The 15,367-nt window shown below is 42.0% G+C and overlaps 1 protein-coding gene across 3 annotated transcripts; it reads right to left on the reverse strand.

The window, feature by feature from the left end:
• Positions 1 to 452: 452 nt before the first annotated feature.
• tph1a (tryptophan hydroxylase 1 (tryptophan 5-monooxygenase) a) lies at positions 453 to 5,435 on the reverse strand. Of its 3 annotated transcripts, none has more exons than XM_063902650.1 (11): positions 5,220 to 5,435; positions 3,437 to 3,571; positions 3,126 to 3,309; positions 2,930 to 3,030; positions 2,766 to 2,833; positions 2,480 to 2,676; positions 2,235 to 2,370; positions 2,020 to 2,146; positions 1,822 to 1,917; positions 1,477 to 1,610; positions 453 to 1,389 (listed from the first exon to the last, which is right to left on the reverse strand). In XM_063902650.1, exons 1-11 carry the CDS (start codon positions 5,307 to 5,309, stop codon positions 1,215 to 1,217), a joined length of 1,443 nt encoding a protein of 480 aa, XP_063758720.1. In that variant the 5' UTR covers positions 5,310 to 5,435; the 3' UTR covers positions 453 to 1,214. The 3 variants fall into 3 exon arrangements, with proteins under 3 accessions (XP_063758720.1, XP_063758711.1, XP_063758729.1); XM_063902641.1 differs by having other exon boundaries at positions 2,480 to 2,679; XM_063902659.1 differs by lacking the exon at positions 5,220 to 5,435 and adding an exon at positions 4,333 to 4,450 and having other exon boundaries at positions 2,480 to 2,679.
• Positions 5,436 to 15,367: the final 9,932 nt, after the last annotated feature.

Below are 15,367 nucleotides of genomic sequence, written 5' to 3' on the forward strand. Positions count from 1 at the left end.
ACTTAATAATAAAGACAACTTACATCTTACAAGGACGTTTAACATGACAAAAGGGAACAGATAATAAATACAACTTAATATAGATGTTGATGGCTAAAATTGTATGAATGTTGTACCTATATTTTAACTTGCTTAATTGTATTTCTTACTTCTCATGTTGCTATAACTTACATGAGTTTCTTTTTTAAAAAATACATATTTTATGAGCATTGTTAAACAGTGAGACAAAAGTATTATCTGGAAATCTGGACATAGAAGTCCCATCTTGTTTTTATTTTGGATGTTAAATGTCTCCTATTTGACAAGACTGTAGAACCCGTGCGTCAGTGGGATGTGGGGATTCTGCATCTCAATGATGATCATCAGCCATCATTATCCATACCATAACCACCACTATGAGGAGATCAAAAGCACCAACTTAAAAGGTAACAAACCATTTCACACGCTGAAGACACGATGAACATATCATTTATTTATTTGTCTCAATACATATCCCACTTATAATGTCTATATTTTTTTACAGTACAAAAATAATGTTTGATTTCAGGAGTACTACAATATATTCACTTTAAGAGGAGGTATTTAAAATCATCACTGTAAAATTAAATAGGTTTGGGTACACGGTTCAAGTCTGTCTTAATCAATCGAGAAAACATTGTTATAACATCAGGTACATTTTATAATTTCCCTCAACAGCAGACAAATGGAAACATGATAGACACACCAAAAGAATACAAACAAGGTACATTTTATTCATATCACTGAAGTGCGGAAGATTAAATGTTAAATGTGAAAGAAGTACAAAAAATTCACATGATATTATACAACGACAGAGTTAACAACTGGATGGGGAAACCAGATCTGCATTTGTCACAGCTGGGGATGTTTTAAAAGGGTGCGTTGACTGTTGACTGCAATATAGAAGCCGATATTGAGCCATTTAAAACTGAAGCAAAACAATTTCTCAGGTTAAGCAGCTCTTTGGGTTTGTGCAATGTATTGGTTCAGTAGCCAAACACACCTAATGTGTGTCTGTAAATTGTATAAGCTATATACCATGCAGTGAGGACAGCAGAACTTATTGCCAAAAGCAGTGCACATTCATTGTACGGAGGAAAGTCGATACAACAGAAGTATCTCTACAGCGGTGCTTGGGGCGGGGGGAACAGCGAGCGTTGATGGACTGTAGGTCATCAACTTTAACATGTGTGCAGTCAGACTCCCAGCTGCTTGTTCAGTCGGCTGAGGGCGTCACCGACGATGTCAAGCTCGTGCCGAAGCTCCTCCACCACGCTGTTGATGCTGGGAGTGTCCTTCAGCACATCGACACTCTGGGTGTAAGGGTTGTATCGTACTGTGAAGGGACGCTTGATGGTCTTGGCAAACTCCCTGAAATGAAACAAAATGTCATCAATATAAAGATATGTATGACTGTTTTGCATCCTTATGTATATCTTACTGAAAAACCAAGCTCACCTCATCTTGACTTTGGCCTCTTCAAAGCTGTCAGACACAAAGTACACATCCTGAAATGTTGTGATGATGCATTCTTGTTTGGATGTAACTTGGGGGTCAAAAGGCATTATCCTTGCCTTGCCTGAAAGTGCATGCTGTAAAAGAAAAACAGCGTGTTGGTATTTCAACCATTGTACCATCTCCATTGTTTCTCAATGGTTGTGTGTTCTTTGTTCTAAAATGTAATTTTGAAAATCTAAATATATCACACTGTTTTGCGCAAAATATTAACATATACAATATTATAATCCCTTTATCATGATATCTTATCGCTAGATTCTTGCCTAGACTCAACCATAGCTTCACCTTCAGCTCACTGATGGATGACAGGAGTCCTGCTCCATATGCTCGCAGCTGCCCTTCTTGTTTGCATAGGCCAAATTCCACCGTAAAGAAATAGCACTGTAACATAAGAGTTGATGAAACAGAAACAGTTATGAAATTGATATTATATTTTAAATTTGAGAATAGGAAATTTAATTTGAATTGATCAGTGTCACTCACTGTGGCCAGTTTCTGAACTGAGTCATCTGAGGCCCCGAGGGAAGCGAGACCGATCTCCTGGGAGAACTGGGCGAAGCTGGGCTCTGCCAGCAGCGGGACGTGACCCAGCAGCTCATGGCATGTGTCCCTTAAACATTAAGACAAACTATTAGGAACAAAGGCTTTTATAAACTTTGATGTCCCTTTTCTAGTTTATGATACTGTATGTTACTCACGGCTCTGGGGTGTATAAGGGGTCGGAGCTGTGCCGCACATACTGGGTACAGTGGAAAACGCGGAAGGCCAAACCAGCGAGGAAGTCACGAGGGGATAGATAACCAGCCACAGGCCTGATGGTGAATCCAGTGCGCTCTGAGAAGATGACACAGATGAGTGAGTGACATTTAAGAGCTGCGAAGATAAGTGGATTGAGTTATAAAAAAATAATTTTCAATTATTTTAGCTTAACTTAGCGACGTACCCTTGAGGAAGCGTGACACATCTTCCAGTTGGGGAATGTTGTCCTCTCTAAATTCACAGTATTTTGACAGCAGTGGCAGGTTCTTCAGGTATTCCCGGCAGGCGTGGGTGGGGTACAACTTGTTGAGCTCCCTGTATACAACCCCCCATGTCTTCACTTCCTCCTCTGTGAACTCAATACGAGGAATGGGATCCCCACTGCCACAATAGAGAATAATTCTATGAGTATCAAGTAAGAACTTCCCAGATGTTCACAATAACCATTAGGATATACAAGAAATACTCACTGTTTATAGGCCATGGCGAGATCAGCAAAGTACTTTCGCCTTTTCCGGTAGACATTGTCCTTAAAACCCTGTTGTGGAGTGACATAGATGGATAAGAGAATGCCCCAAATGTAAGTAATTGGCACTTAAAAATTGAACCAGTTGTCTGAATTTAACTGACATACCGGATGATCCGCATCCAAATCAGAGCCATACATGAGGACACGGTTTGCACACTTGTCCAAGTCCGAAATCTTCTTTGGAAACCAAGGTACGTTACACATATCTGAAAAAAGAGGGAGAATAAAAAATGATCGTATTGCGGATAATACATCCTAATATTATACATTTGTAGTGCAGTATCTTCTGGATTTAATTTACCTTCCTCTTCTATACAGGAGTTATCTGGAGGATCCATATCAACCACATTCACATGGCTACTAAGCAGCTGGATTATTTCGTTCAGTTGTTCGTGGTTGCTGTCGCAGTCCACAAAAATTTCAAACTCAGAGTTGCGTCTTTTGGATTTTCTGGACTCTATGTGTACAAGGTTGACATGGTTTTCCTGCAAGAAGCATGGAAAATCATTTTCAAGTTAACTACATGTGCTTTATTACACCGTACACCAAATAAATGTATACATTCTTCTTAAATTCACAGGAAGGAACCAGAAATTACCACTTTGTCCTCACCTGGAAGAGTTTGAGCGCCTTCACTAGTCCTCCCACTTCATTCTTGAGGGAAAAGATGATTGTAGCTCTCCCTTTCTCTGATGTATTTTTGTTTTCAGTGTTTTCTTCAATTTTTGTGAAGGTTGATTTGTTTATCTGAAAAAAGTAATGTAAAACTTAGATTTCCATTTCAATATCTGCAAGAGATCATCCTTATTTAACAACCAATAGAGTTCATCTGATATTCAACGTTGTGTTAGTGCATATGTGGATATTTAATTACACCCCAAAATGTATGGACAATATTTAACATTTTCACCTGCTGCATGGTTTTGTTAACCCTTCATCATTACAATTAAAGTGGAATACACTGTTACAATGTTACACAGTTTTTAACTTACTTGCAATGGGACAGAATCATAACACAGGACACGAAATGCATAACTTCAACTCAGAGAGCATCCAAAGCAATCCAAAGATTTGATGTGCATTTGTAATTGACATGCAGCACCCACAGCAATTAGCTTACATAATGTAGGGATCTTCAAAGAGAACTGCTGTTTTCTTTACATTCATACTAATGACATTAGATATAGGTAGACACACTGAGATTAGTGAGGCCCCCCACCCCTCCTGAGTGTTTGCACCTTGGACAGCGATCTCACGTTGAGGCATAGCTGTACGCGCAATGTAATCCTGTATCACGTTGTAGATGCATGACTGTGAAATTCCAAAAGCACATAGAAACTAATCGATTTTGATGTACCGTTTTCTAGTTCACATTATTCGTGTTATTTAGACTGACTTTATTCCTGTCATGCGCTTCGTAGGCTCTCAAAATACAACATTTACACAGTCTTATGGATAATAATTACTTTTGGAGAAGCAGTTTGGAAATTCATTCATTTGCTGCCTACCATATTCCGCCCTTCGAGTATTGTGTAGACAGCGCAGCATGCCAGATTTCGGTGGAGCACTGTCAGTTTTGCTAATAACATTATGGACGCTCCAGGGTCAACTCTTTGCGTCTCGGTTTAACGTAGATGAACTTGTCTTTCTCAAAGAATCGCCTTACTATAATCTCATTAGGACACCGGGGAAGCCTATTATTAGCCCCCTGCATGTTGAGATCTGACCAGACGGCTAACCAGACCGTTAATCACCGCTGCGCGCAGGTCTGCAAAGCGAGATGATTTTACGCACAGTCGTTTATCATCAAGTCGTTATCGCTAAACAGTCCCTCTAGATGTGTTATAATCTCTGGGAAACTTTGCCTTTTGACGGTTGTTTTATGGACCAAATTCAATTAAAAGTCCTAAAAATATTAATATTAATAAATAATTTCATTTAAAGCTTAATATCAATACAAGTTTGCCTTTAAACAGGTTTGGTCACAGGTTAGAGAACAATGTCTCTTTGTCTCAAACTCTTTGTTCCTAAAGTTTATCTGAGTATACCTTGAAATGATAAGTCACCTGTCATGTCCTTTCTCGTGTGCGCACTGCTGGTTGGCAGTCTTTTATCTCTTCCATCCTTCATGTGCAAATCGGTGGATGGTGTAGTACACATTGAGCATCAAACCGTCTTATATGTCATGCAGTTTTGAGGTTTCCAACTTTAAACCGCTTAACCCTTTGACGCAAACCCCACTATAACAACACGGTTTAACTTAATCTGCGTTGACGAGATAGTGAAGGCGTATTCATTAAAACAACCTCTGTCCAAAAAAAAAAAAACACATGTGAGAAATACTTTTTCACCTCCCACGAAAGCATTAAATATTTGTTATTGAAGAAGGTCTTACCTCATTGTTCAGCAGTTTTTCTTCAAAACCAATGTTCATGGAGTCAAAAGATCTTCCTCTACGTGGTCCTTCGTTTTTGTTTGAGTACATGTTAAAGTGTTGCTCGGTTAGTTGCCTTTTATTGTATTTCTTTCAGGGGATTATCTAAATAATCCTTGCTATGTAAAGTGGGATGTCTGCCCGCGAAGCAGCGGGCTTTGCTATTTAACCACAGAGGGAAACAGGAGGCGGCAATAATCTCACCCACTTCAGCAAATGGAAAAACAGTGCAGGTCTCACGTCATAAGGGACATTTTTTATTTTATTTTAAGGCCTGAAATAGCTTGAATGAGATCAATGAAATTCTTTTTTTATGGGACACATCCAATATAACTGTATTTTTTTCGATGTTTCTATGTGTTTAAGGAAAAGGGCTGCAGTTGTCATAAGACCAATAAAGCAGGATGTATTGTTTTGTTAGATTCATCTACTATCATTCAATAGAAAATCAAATATGGAAAAGGTGTTATATAGAAATTAAACAAATACATGTTTGTATGCAGACCTGATAATTCAAGGTGGACTCTTGTTGACACTTGCAGCCAATAATCCTTGTTTGTTGACACCTTGAGACTATGAAAAGGTCAAGATTGAACAGGATTTAAGCGTAGGCATTGTACAGTGATCAGAACCTTTCAAAATCCTCTGACTGTAAGCACATCTGGGTTTAGGTCCACATAACATAAATAATCTGCATGTTTTATTGTCTTAATCACTGTGAAGCTTTTTAATAAGATCAGGACAATCAGTGGAAAAAGCTTTAAAGGCCTCTGCAAGCAGAATCAAAATGAGGGAGCCCTGTACTTAAAGAGCCCTTATTACTTTAGATAACACCACTGTTCCCTATAAGCTCAGAAACCTCATAAGAAGAACAGCTGTGATGTCTCTGTCTTTCAGTCAGGGTGTTTAGCTCTTCACAGCTCTAATGCAAACATGTGGCTGATGCACATGCAGTGTGTCTCAGGTGGTCCTTTCCTGTGTAACCCGTGACATGGACTGATGCTTTACACAACAAAGGAAGCAGTGAAGGGGACTTCCGCCTCCCAGGGACTGAATCCAGATCTATTCTCAAATGTTGTGTTAGACAGAGCTGTTGCAAGGCCCAGCGTTAATTATGCAGCTATATTCCGGAATAGTGAACCATTGTAAACTTAAGGTGGCCTCCATTTTTGTGGTGTTTTAGTCACTAAAAATAAACCGTCTTTCACCATTAAATACAGAGAAATCCTTCTGTTTCTGTCCAAAGAGCCCCTTCAACAGTTATTACATGCACCAGACCCGTATGCATTTTCCATAAAGTTGACCCCACATGAGAGCACATGTTTACCTGACTATTGTCTGAAGCTTTTTATCACCTCCACCTACAGAACGCAAACATTTCTGCGTCAATGTGCAAACACAATATACACTAACTCAGCGACAAGACACAAACACAGTTTGCAATAATGACTCGCTCACAGAAATTCCCAGCAGTTACTCACTTTCAGACATTTTTTGATAGCATCCCTAGAAATTATAATTGCTGAAACTGTTTGACATTTAATTGACCGGTCGATAGAAATAAAATCATTTGGTAACTTCACTGTTAATTAATCATTTAAAGTCAAATCAAAACTCCAACATTCTCAGGTTGGGAAAACATTTAAATTGCAGTGCGAACAATAACAATAATTATAACAATAATAATAATAATGATAATAATTTGCTGTTTTTTCACACCAGAATAATACCAGTGAACGTCAAAAGTGTATGCTGCTGCTGCATAAAGCAAACACGATGCAGACCGTAGACATACGTTAACACGGTGACTAATACGTGGGAAAGGTTGAAGTGTTTTTCCAGGAATGGGTATTGTTGCATATTGCCAAGGGGAGAGAAAAGCAGGGGATCGGACAATGCGTACTGACTGTATGGCAGTGGTATTGTTAGTGTTTCAGTAATGAAGGGGTTGCTTTCAGGACGCCTCCACTCAGCAGCATCATAAATATGTTTGCACTTTTATGTCGCACATGCTCTGGTCTTTGATCTTCTCACCCCTTGACAGCGTCTGGATCAGATCTCCTTATTTAATGTCAGGGTCTCTTGGGTTTGCAGATCAAGCATTGTATCCATTATCTTCTGCAACACACTAACTCTCATTTATTTAATGTATTATATTCATGTGTGTTTAAACAGTATTGACTCTTATTCATAATGATTTGATCTTCAGGGGGTAATTGAAGCAGGTGGTTTGAGAGACTTTAAGACAGGGGTCAGAGAGTGCAACATGAATAAGATGTCTAGATGTCTCTTTGTGGTTCTGTCGTCTGTCCTGACATTATGTGGATAGTGGTCTCTGGATAATTAGCTTCAAGGATGAGATGCTATAGCTGAACCGAGCCATTACAACATTCTCAGAGTTTGTTGTGACCACTAATCTATCAAACCAAAAGCAAAGATACTCTTCCACATTATATACATTTTGCAAAAATACCTAATTCAAAACATCTTGTGTAAATGTATTGTTTGAATGTTCTTTTTTTGTTTTTTTTATCAACAAACAATGTGCATGAACTGTCAACACAGTCTGCCTTAGTTGAAGCTGCATATTCAGTATTGATTTCTTGCTCTGCCTGATGAAGCTCTACGTGCTGTCCTGCATTCAGACAATGAGAGTACTCAATTCATTCACACATCTCATTACTGCATAACCTACTTTTGAGGAAAAACAGCCAACAGCTGCCTCTAATGCTCCCAGGAAGAAAAAAAACAAACAGTTAATAATAATAAAAATAAAACTTGAAAATAAAAAGCGGATTTCTCTGAGGCAGCCTTTCCGAGAACCAGCACCTTATCGTGGTGGAGAGGTTTGTGTGCCCTGATGAACCTGGGGGCTGTGTTGTCTGGAACCTTGTGTTCCTGGTAGGGTCTCCCATGGCAAATTGGTCTCAGGTAAAGGGGTCAGACTAGGATTGGTTCAAAAAGACTCGATGAATAACACAATTGGAAGCGAGGATACCTGGCCCGGAGGAAGCCCGGGGTCCCCTTCTGAGCCAGGCCCAGAAGGAGGACTCGTCAGCGAGCGTCTGGTGGCCGGGCTTGCCACGGAGCCCGGCCGGGCACAGCCCGAAAAAGCAACGTGGGCAACACCTCCGCTTCTCCGTCCCGCGGGCCCACCACCTACGGGAAACAACGATGGGGTCGGGTGCGCTTCCAGAAGGGTGGCAGTGAAAGCAGAGGGTCTCAACGGACCAGACTCAGGCGACAGAAGTTTGCTTTGGGGACGTGGAATGTCACCTCTCTGGGGGGGAAGGAGCCGGAGCTTGTGCGGGAGGTGGAGCGTTACCAGTTGGATCTGGTGGGGCTCACCTCTACGCACAGCGTCGGCTCTGGAACCTTACTTCTGGATAAGGGTTGGACTCTATTCTTCTCCGGAGTTGCCCAAGGTGTGAGGCGCCGAGCGGGTGTGGGGATACTCACAAGCCCCCGGTTGAGTGCCGCTTTTTGGAGTTTACCCCAGTGGACGAGAAGGTCGCCTCCCTACGCCTGCGGGTCATGGGGGGGAAAACTCTGACTGTTGTGTGTGCTTATGCACCAAACAGCAGTTCAGAGTATTCGGCCTTCTTGGAGACCCTGAAAGAAGTCCTGTATGGGGCTCCTGAAGGGGACTCCTTAGTCTTGCTGGGAGACTTCAACGCACACGTGGGCAATGATGGAGACACTTGGAGGGGCGTGATTGGGAGGAACGGCCCCCCTTATCTGAACCGAGTGGTGGTTTGCTACTGGACTTCTGTGCTAGTCATGGATTGGCCATAGCAAACACCATGTTCGAACATAAGGATGCTCATAAGTGTACGTGGTACCAGAGCACCCTAGGTAGAAGGTCCATGATCGATTTTGTTATCGTATCATCGGACCTGAGGCCGCATGTTTTGGACACTCGGGTGAAGAGAGGGGCGGAGTTGTCAACTGATCACCATCTGGTGGTGAGTTGGGTCGAGTGGCGGGGGAAGCCTCTGGACAGACCTGGTAAGCCCAAACGTGTAGTGCGGGTGAACTGGGAACGTCTGGAGGAGTCCCATGTCCAGGAGGCCTTCAACTCACACCTCCGGCGGAGCTTTTCAGGCATCCCTGTGGAGGCTGGGGACATTGAACCAGAGTGGGCGGTGTTCAAAGCCTCTATTGCCGAAGCTGCGGCAGGGAGCTGTGGTCTCAAGGTCTTAGGTGCCTCAAGGGGCGGTAACCCTCGAACCTCGTGGTGGACACCGGTGGTCAGGGAAGCCGTCCGACTGAAGAAGGAGGCCTTCCGGGATATGTTATCCCTGGGTACTCCTGACGCAGTTGCAAGGTATCGACAGGCCCGAAGGGCAGCAGCCTCAGCCGTGGCCGAGGCAAAGCAGCGGGTGTGGGAGAAGTTCGGAGAAGCCATGGAGAAGGACTTTCGGTCGGCACCAAAGTTGTTCTGGAAAACCGTCCGACACCTCAGGAGGGGGAAGCAGGGTACCATCCAAGCTGTGTACAGTAAGGATGGGGCGCTGTTGACCTCAACTGATAGTGTGTTAGGGCGGTGGAAGGAACACTTTGAGGAACTCCTGAATCCGACAACTCCACACTCTATGTTAGAGGCGGAGCTGGAGTATGAAGGGGGATCAATTCCAATCTCACGGGGGGAAGTCACTGAGGTAGTTAACAGCTCCACAGTGGCAAAGCCCCGGGGGTGGATGAAATCCGCCCAGAAATGATGAAGGCTCTAGGTGTTGAGGGACTGTCATGGTTGACACGTCTCATCAACATTGCGTGGAAGTCGGAAACAGTACCGAAGGAGTGGCAGACCGGGGTGGTGGTTCCTCTCTTTAAAAAGGGGGATCAGAGGGTGTGTGCCAATTACAGAGGCATCACATTACTCAGCCTCCCCGGGAAAGTTTACTCTAAGGTGCTGGAAAGGAGGGTCCGGCCGATTGTCGAACCTCAGATTGAAGAGGAACAATGCGGTTTTCGTCCTGGTCGTGGAACGACGGACCAGCTTTTCACTCTCGCAAGGATCCTGGAGGGGGCCTGGGAGTACGCTCATCCAGTCTACATGTGCTTTGTGGATTTGGAGAAGGCGTATGACCGGGTTCCCAGGGAGATACTGTGGGAGGTGCTGCGGGAGTATGGGGTGAGGGGGTCTCTGCTCAGGGCCATCCAATCTCTGTACTCTCAAAGCGAGAGCTGTGTCCGGGTCCTCGGCAGCACGTCGGACCGATTTCCGGTGAGGGTTGGCCTCCGCCAGGGCTGTGCTTTGTCACCAATCCTGTTTGTGATATTCATGGACAGGATTTCGAGGCGTAGTCGTGGGGGAGGGGGTCTGCAGTTCGGTGGGCTAAGGATTGCACCACTGCTTTTTGCAGATGATGTGGTCCTAATGGCTTCATCGGTCTGTGACCTTCAGCACTCACTGGATCGGTTCGCGGCCGAGTGTGAAGCGGCTAGGATGAGGATCAGCACCTCCAAATCTGAGGCCATGGTTCTCATCAGGAAACCGATGGATTGTCCACTCCAGGTAGGGAATGAAGCCTTACCCCAAGTGAAGGAGTTCAAGTATCTCGGGCTCTTGTTCTCGAGTGAGGGAACAATGGAGCGTGAGATGGGCCGGAGTGTCGGAGCAGCGGGAGCGGTACTGCAGTCGCTTTACCGCACCGTTGTGACGAAAAGAGAGCTGAGCCAGAAGGCAAAGCTCTCTGTCTACCGGGCCATCTTCGTTCCTACCCTCACCTATGGTCATGAAGGATGGGTCATGACCGAAAGAACGAGATCGCGGATACAAGCGGCCGAAATGGGATTTCTCCGCAGGGTGGCTGGCATCTCCCTTAGGGATAAGGTGAGAAGTTCAGTCATCCGGGAGGGACTCGGAGTAGAACTGCTGCTCCTTCGCGTTGAAAGGAGCCAGTCCCTAGGGAGGTGTTCCAGGCACGTCCAGCTGGGAAGAGACCGAGGGGTAGACCTAGGACCAGGTGGAGGGATTATATCTCTTCGCTGGCCTGGGAGCGCCTTGGAATCCCCCAGTCAGAGCTGGTTGATGTGGCCAGGGAAAGGAAAGTTTGGGGCTCTCTGCTGGAGCTGTTACCTCCGCGACCCTGATGGAAAAGCGGGAGAAGATGGATGGATGGATAATAATAATAATAATAATAATAAAAAATAATGTTCTAAAACATTGCAAACACCCTTATTTCTGATCTCTTTGTGTGTGTTTTTGCAGATGCTGCGTGCGATCGTGAGGGCTTCAACGTGTCTGCCAGTTTGTCCCAGATCTGTTCACTTCAATCAGAGGGATTTACTCTCAGAGTCTGAGCATCAAGCTGCAAGAGCTCTCTCTGGCTAATCTCACCCCTGGTACAAACAAATTGCCCACCACGAGCATTACAACGTATTAAAACTGCAATACATGTCACTGGATATGTGAGAAATTCCAGATCCAAGTAATGACAATCACACTTTCTACTGTAATGGCCAACTGCATATAAAGTAACAGATACTGAAAATTAACAAACAAAATTGAAGATTTTAGATTTTTACAGATCGGAAAAAAAGGAAAACAATATCTTTGAATTTTAGACAAAACAAGACACACACATTTTTACTATTTTCTGTAATTTTATTGACCAAAGAACCAAATGATTAATAAATTAATTAATCAATGGAATAATCAATAAATTAAATAATCATCAGTTCCTAGTTTATATGCAAATGCAAATTAGCCGAAACCAAACTAATACAACACTATGAAACTACAAATACATACTTAAGTACAGCCTTTTTCATAAATTCTAACCTAGTTGAAAATCAAACCCAAAATCAGGGCAAATTTTACACTTAGGCTAACACTTATTCACAATTTAATGTATTGTAGGAGTTTGAAAGCATTGTCTGTTAAAACAAATCTAACAACAAAAACCTAAATAAAGTGGGATATTTTTTTTTAATAACCTGTTTTTTAAATTTGTTTTATTAAACAATTTGGTGGTTTTAATTGAGTGCATATTCAACCTTTCTTTCCGCTGCACACTGGTGTTATTTGAATTTCCAAAGACTTCAAGGTCTTCTAATAGCACTTCATCAATAGAGTTACGGTCTTTCAGCTTATCCTGAGCCTTGTTTGAACAACTAACTAATCAGAGCAGTGAATGGTCTGCTTACGTACACTTCCTGTGGCAGCACTACATCTCTTTAATTAGCTCCATTTCTTTCATTGCAGAACAAACAGCAGCATATGCCGCTTGGTGACAGGCGTCAGCGGTACACAAGGACAGGACAGGATAGAGCTGTGCCCGTAAACACCTGCCACATTCAAAATAGAAACCTGATATATACTGCAAAAAGAAGCCAGTGTTAAAAAAGGGGGTCACTGAAAGTTTCCGCATTGAATCTGAAAGGCTTTCCCTTTTGTTTTGAATAATTGATCAGAGGATAATTTGAGAGTTATTTTCAATGTTACATTTAATGTCCTATCACTTTATGATCGGTTCAATACAGTAATTTGCAAATCATTAAAAAAAAAAAATATATATTTTTGCAGTATAATTGTTTTTCATTACATATCAATCGTGTTACTACAGCGTTTTACTTACAATCTACAAGTTTATTAAAGTCCCCATAAATTAAAACATAAAACCTACAACCAGATTTAGTAATAGTGATACATTCAATTTAATTAGTAATTTAATAGTATACCCAACATATTTTTCAGTTTTTGACATAAATTAATATCTGGTAATGTATAATCTCTCAGCTTGTTATAAATGAGTGTTGGTGATGAAGGGGGGAAAATGTCCTGCAATGGACAAACGTTGTACTCTGCATTGCGCCCTTGCTTTATAGTTTATTGTAACAACATCCTAACAGATAAGGTGGTTGAAGAAGCAGAACAGGAAGTTAAAGCAATGCAAACACCAATGTCACCGCCTCACTTTTTTGTGAGCAGAAAACGTCAGTATCTTTGATATTCAGGGCTCAGGAAGAGGAAAGTTTCATTGTGATTCTGTTGACAAGAGATAGAAAGCAAGGGGAACGCAGGAAATGAGGAGAAGGGGGCTTTGATTGCACCCAACAGCATGATGTGTCTTTATTAACACGCCTTAGCCAGGTGGTTGTGAATAGGCCAAGCCTTGGAATCAGAGGAGAGAGGACGTGGTGCTGCACATGCATTCTTCATCCCTTCATTATCCCTCCTTCTCTCCCAGCAACAGGTATTAAACCAGCGTCAGGGCTATGTTACACACTCAAGAGGGGTTAACATGGATTATCAAGCCTTCACAAAATAACAAAGTCATCTTTTTACCACTCTAGATAAGTCATTCCAAATCAGGGTCAGGGTATGACTGAAGAATATTTGAGAAGCCTTAAAACATCTAAGAACACGTTCTTCTTGTGTTGAATTTCTGTTTTACCTAAAGAGACTTGATACCAGGTTAGCCTGTTTTAAAACAGAAGTGCATATTAACGTAAAACTCATTGTTGAACCGTAATAAAATGTTCAGGAACAAAATATGTTTGAGCTTCATGGCTATATCATGTAATAATAAGTGATACATTCTTTCCAGGTTACATAAGAACTTGTACCGGATGTGAATTTTCTTGTAAAATCGTGAGACAAAAATAGAACACGTTTCACTGTAGGGCAAAATGTCAGCGAACAGCGAGATGTGTGGGCAGAGGTGAATAGAGAAATAAGTAACTGACATCCAACATCAGCGTCAGACAGGCCTGACACGCCTCAATGCCTTTGATGTGATCAAAGCACTGAGTTTTGTGCATGGAGTCAGGTCATATCAAGTTGCTGTGAAGAATGGCAGACTGACAATGAAGTTTGGCAGGGAAGCAGGAAACATCCGGTCTTCATCTTGATCTCTGTGACATGACATGCCCAGGAGCCGGACCTGAAGACGGAACTACCCCACAAAGTGCAAGTCACTGGCTCCAAGCCATCTTGAAAGGCCAAGCATGATTACATCTACATCGCTCTAGCCATTTAGAGAACAAACAGGACATGACTCGCAGATCAAGGCACCAGCCACCTAAATGCACCACACGTCTAGTCAAGGTTCAGATCGTGTCTGGAGAAAGCAGGATTAAATGAGACAGTTTTTTTCCCATAGGGTGATCTCTCTCATACCCTATGACCATATCGGGATTTCAATTATAAAGAGTGTTCTACATATCAATCCAAGCTTTAATTAAAAAGCTGCTATATTCACCAAGCCCTCATAAGCTTGCTGGAAATGCGCAGGTAGCCCTGCTCTTCTCCATGAGTGGGCGAAATGGTACATTTGTAAACCAAATGAGATCGTTGTTGCCATGCTCGAGCCTTTCATCTAATTTTATTGTCGTTACCGAGTGACCCTCTGGTAAACACTTGATGTGACATCAGCATTAGTACCATTACTCATATGCTTGGAAAGGTGACTCAATACAAGGTCAATACATACGTATATTTTCCTCATTAAGAAAAAAAAAACCAGCCTGTGATTGATGTGTTTAATGCTTGGACTATTTTCGGTTAAAAATGTCACACAAACACACACTAAAGAGAACAGAAAAATATACAGTCAAAACGATGCTATCAACAAGATGAATACATAGCGTATGTCTGTACTTTAATTGTAAAATATACAAACTGTTAACTGTACCGGTGTTCTGTTGAGTGCCGGAAAAAAAGGATAACGTTTTATTATTTGTAGATATTGAGGCTACATTGTTAGAGGAGACCATTTCAAGTTTGAGTTAATGTTTTATGTCTTCTATATATTTCTATTGCATTGTTGAGGAACCTGTGACACGTTTTGCAATAAGTAGTTGTGTATATGATGATATACCTTTAAACCTTTTGAATCTTGAATTTAATTAAAAAATGTGTATTTTTAGTCTGTATGATAACATCCTACTGATTTATTTGTATTTATTATTTAGAAAACAGATTGAGCTCTCGAATGGAAAGACTGGGTCGATGCAATGGTGGAGATTTATCTGGGTTTATGCTCTCACCACATTACGGGTTCTAATTGTCATTTATTTAACTTTATTTTTATTTCTCCTTCTGAATGCCAAGATCATGATAATAACTCAGTAAAAATGTCTACGGAAAAAGAAAGATA

The sequence above is a fragment of the Eleginops maclovinus genome, chromosome 2 (assembly GCF_036324505.1).
Source record: "Eleginops maclovinus isolate JMC-PN-2008 ecotype Puerto Natales chromosome 2, JC_Emac_rtc_rv5, whole genome shotgun sequence".
NCBI classification, from domain to species: Eukaryota; Metazoa; Chordata; class Actinopteri; order Perciformes; family Eleginopidae; genus Eleginops; species Eleginops maclovinus.

Coding starts and splice junctions, on each gene's coding strand:
- tph1a (XM_063902641.1), bottom strand. CDS start 5,309: ATGTACTCAAACAAAAACGAAGGACCACGTAGAGGAAGATCTTTTGAC. Junction 3,310..3,436: donor AGGCGCTCAAACTCTTCCAG/GTGAGGACAAAG, acceptor TGCTTCTTGCAG/GAAAACCATGTCAACCTTGT. Junction 2,834..2,929: donor ATTTGGATGCGGATCATCCG/GTATGTCAGTTA, acceptor ACTCCACAACAG/GGTTTTAAGGACAATGTCTA.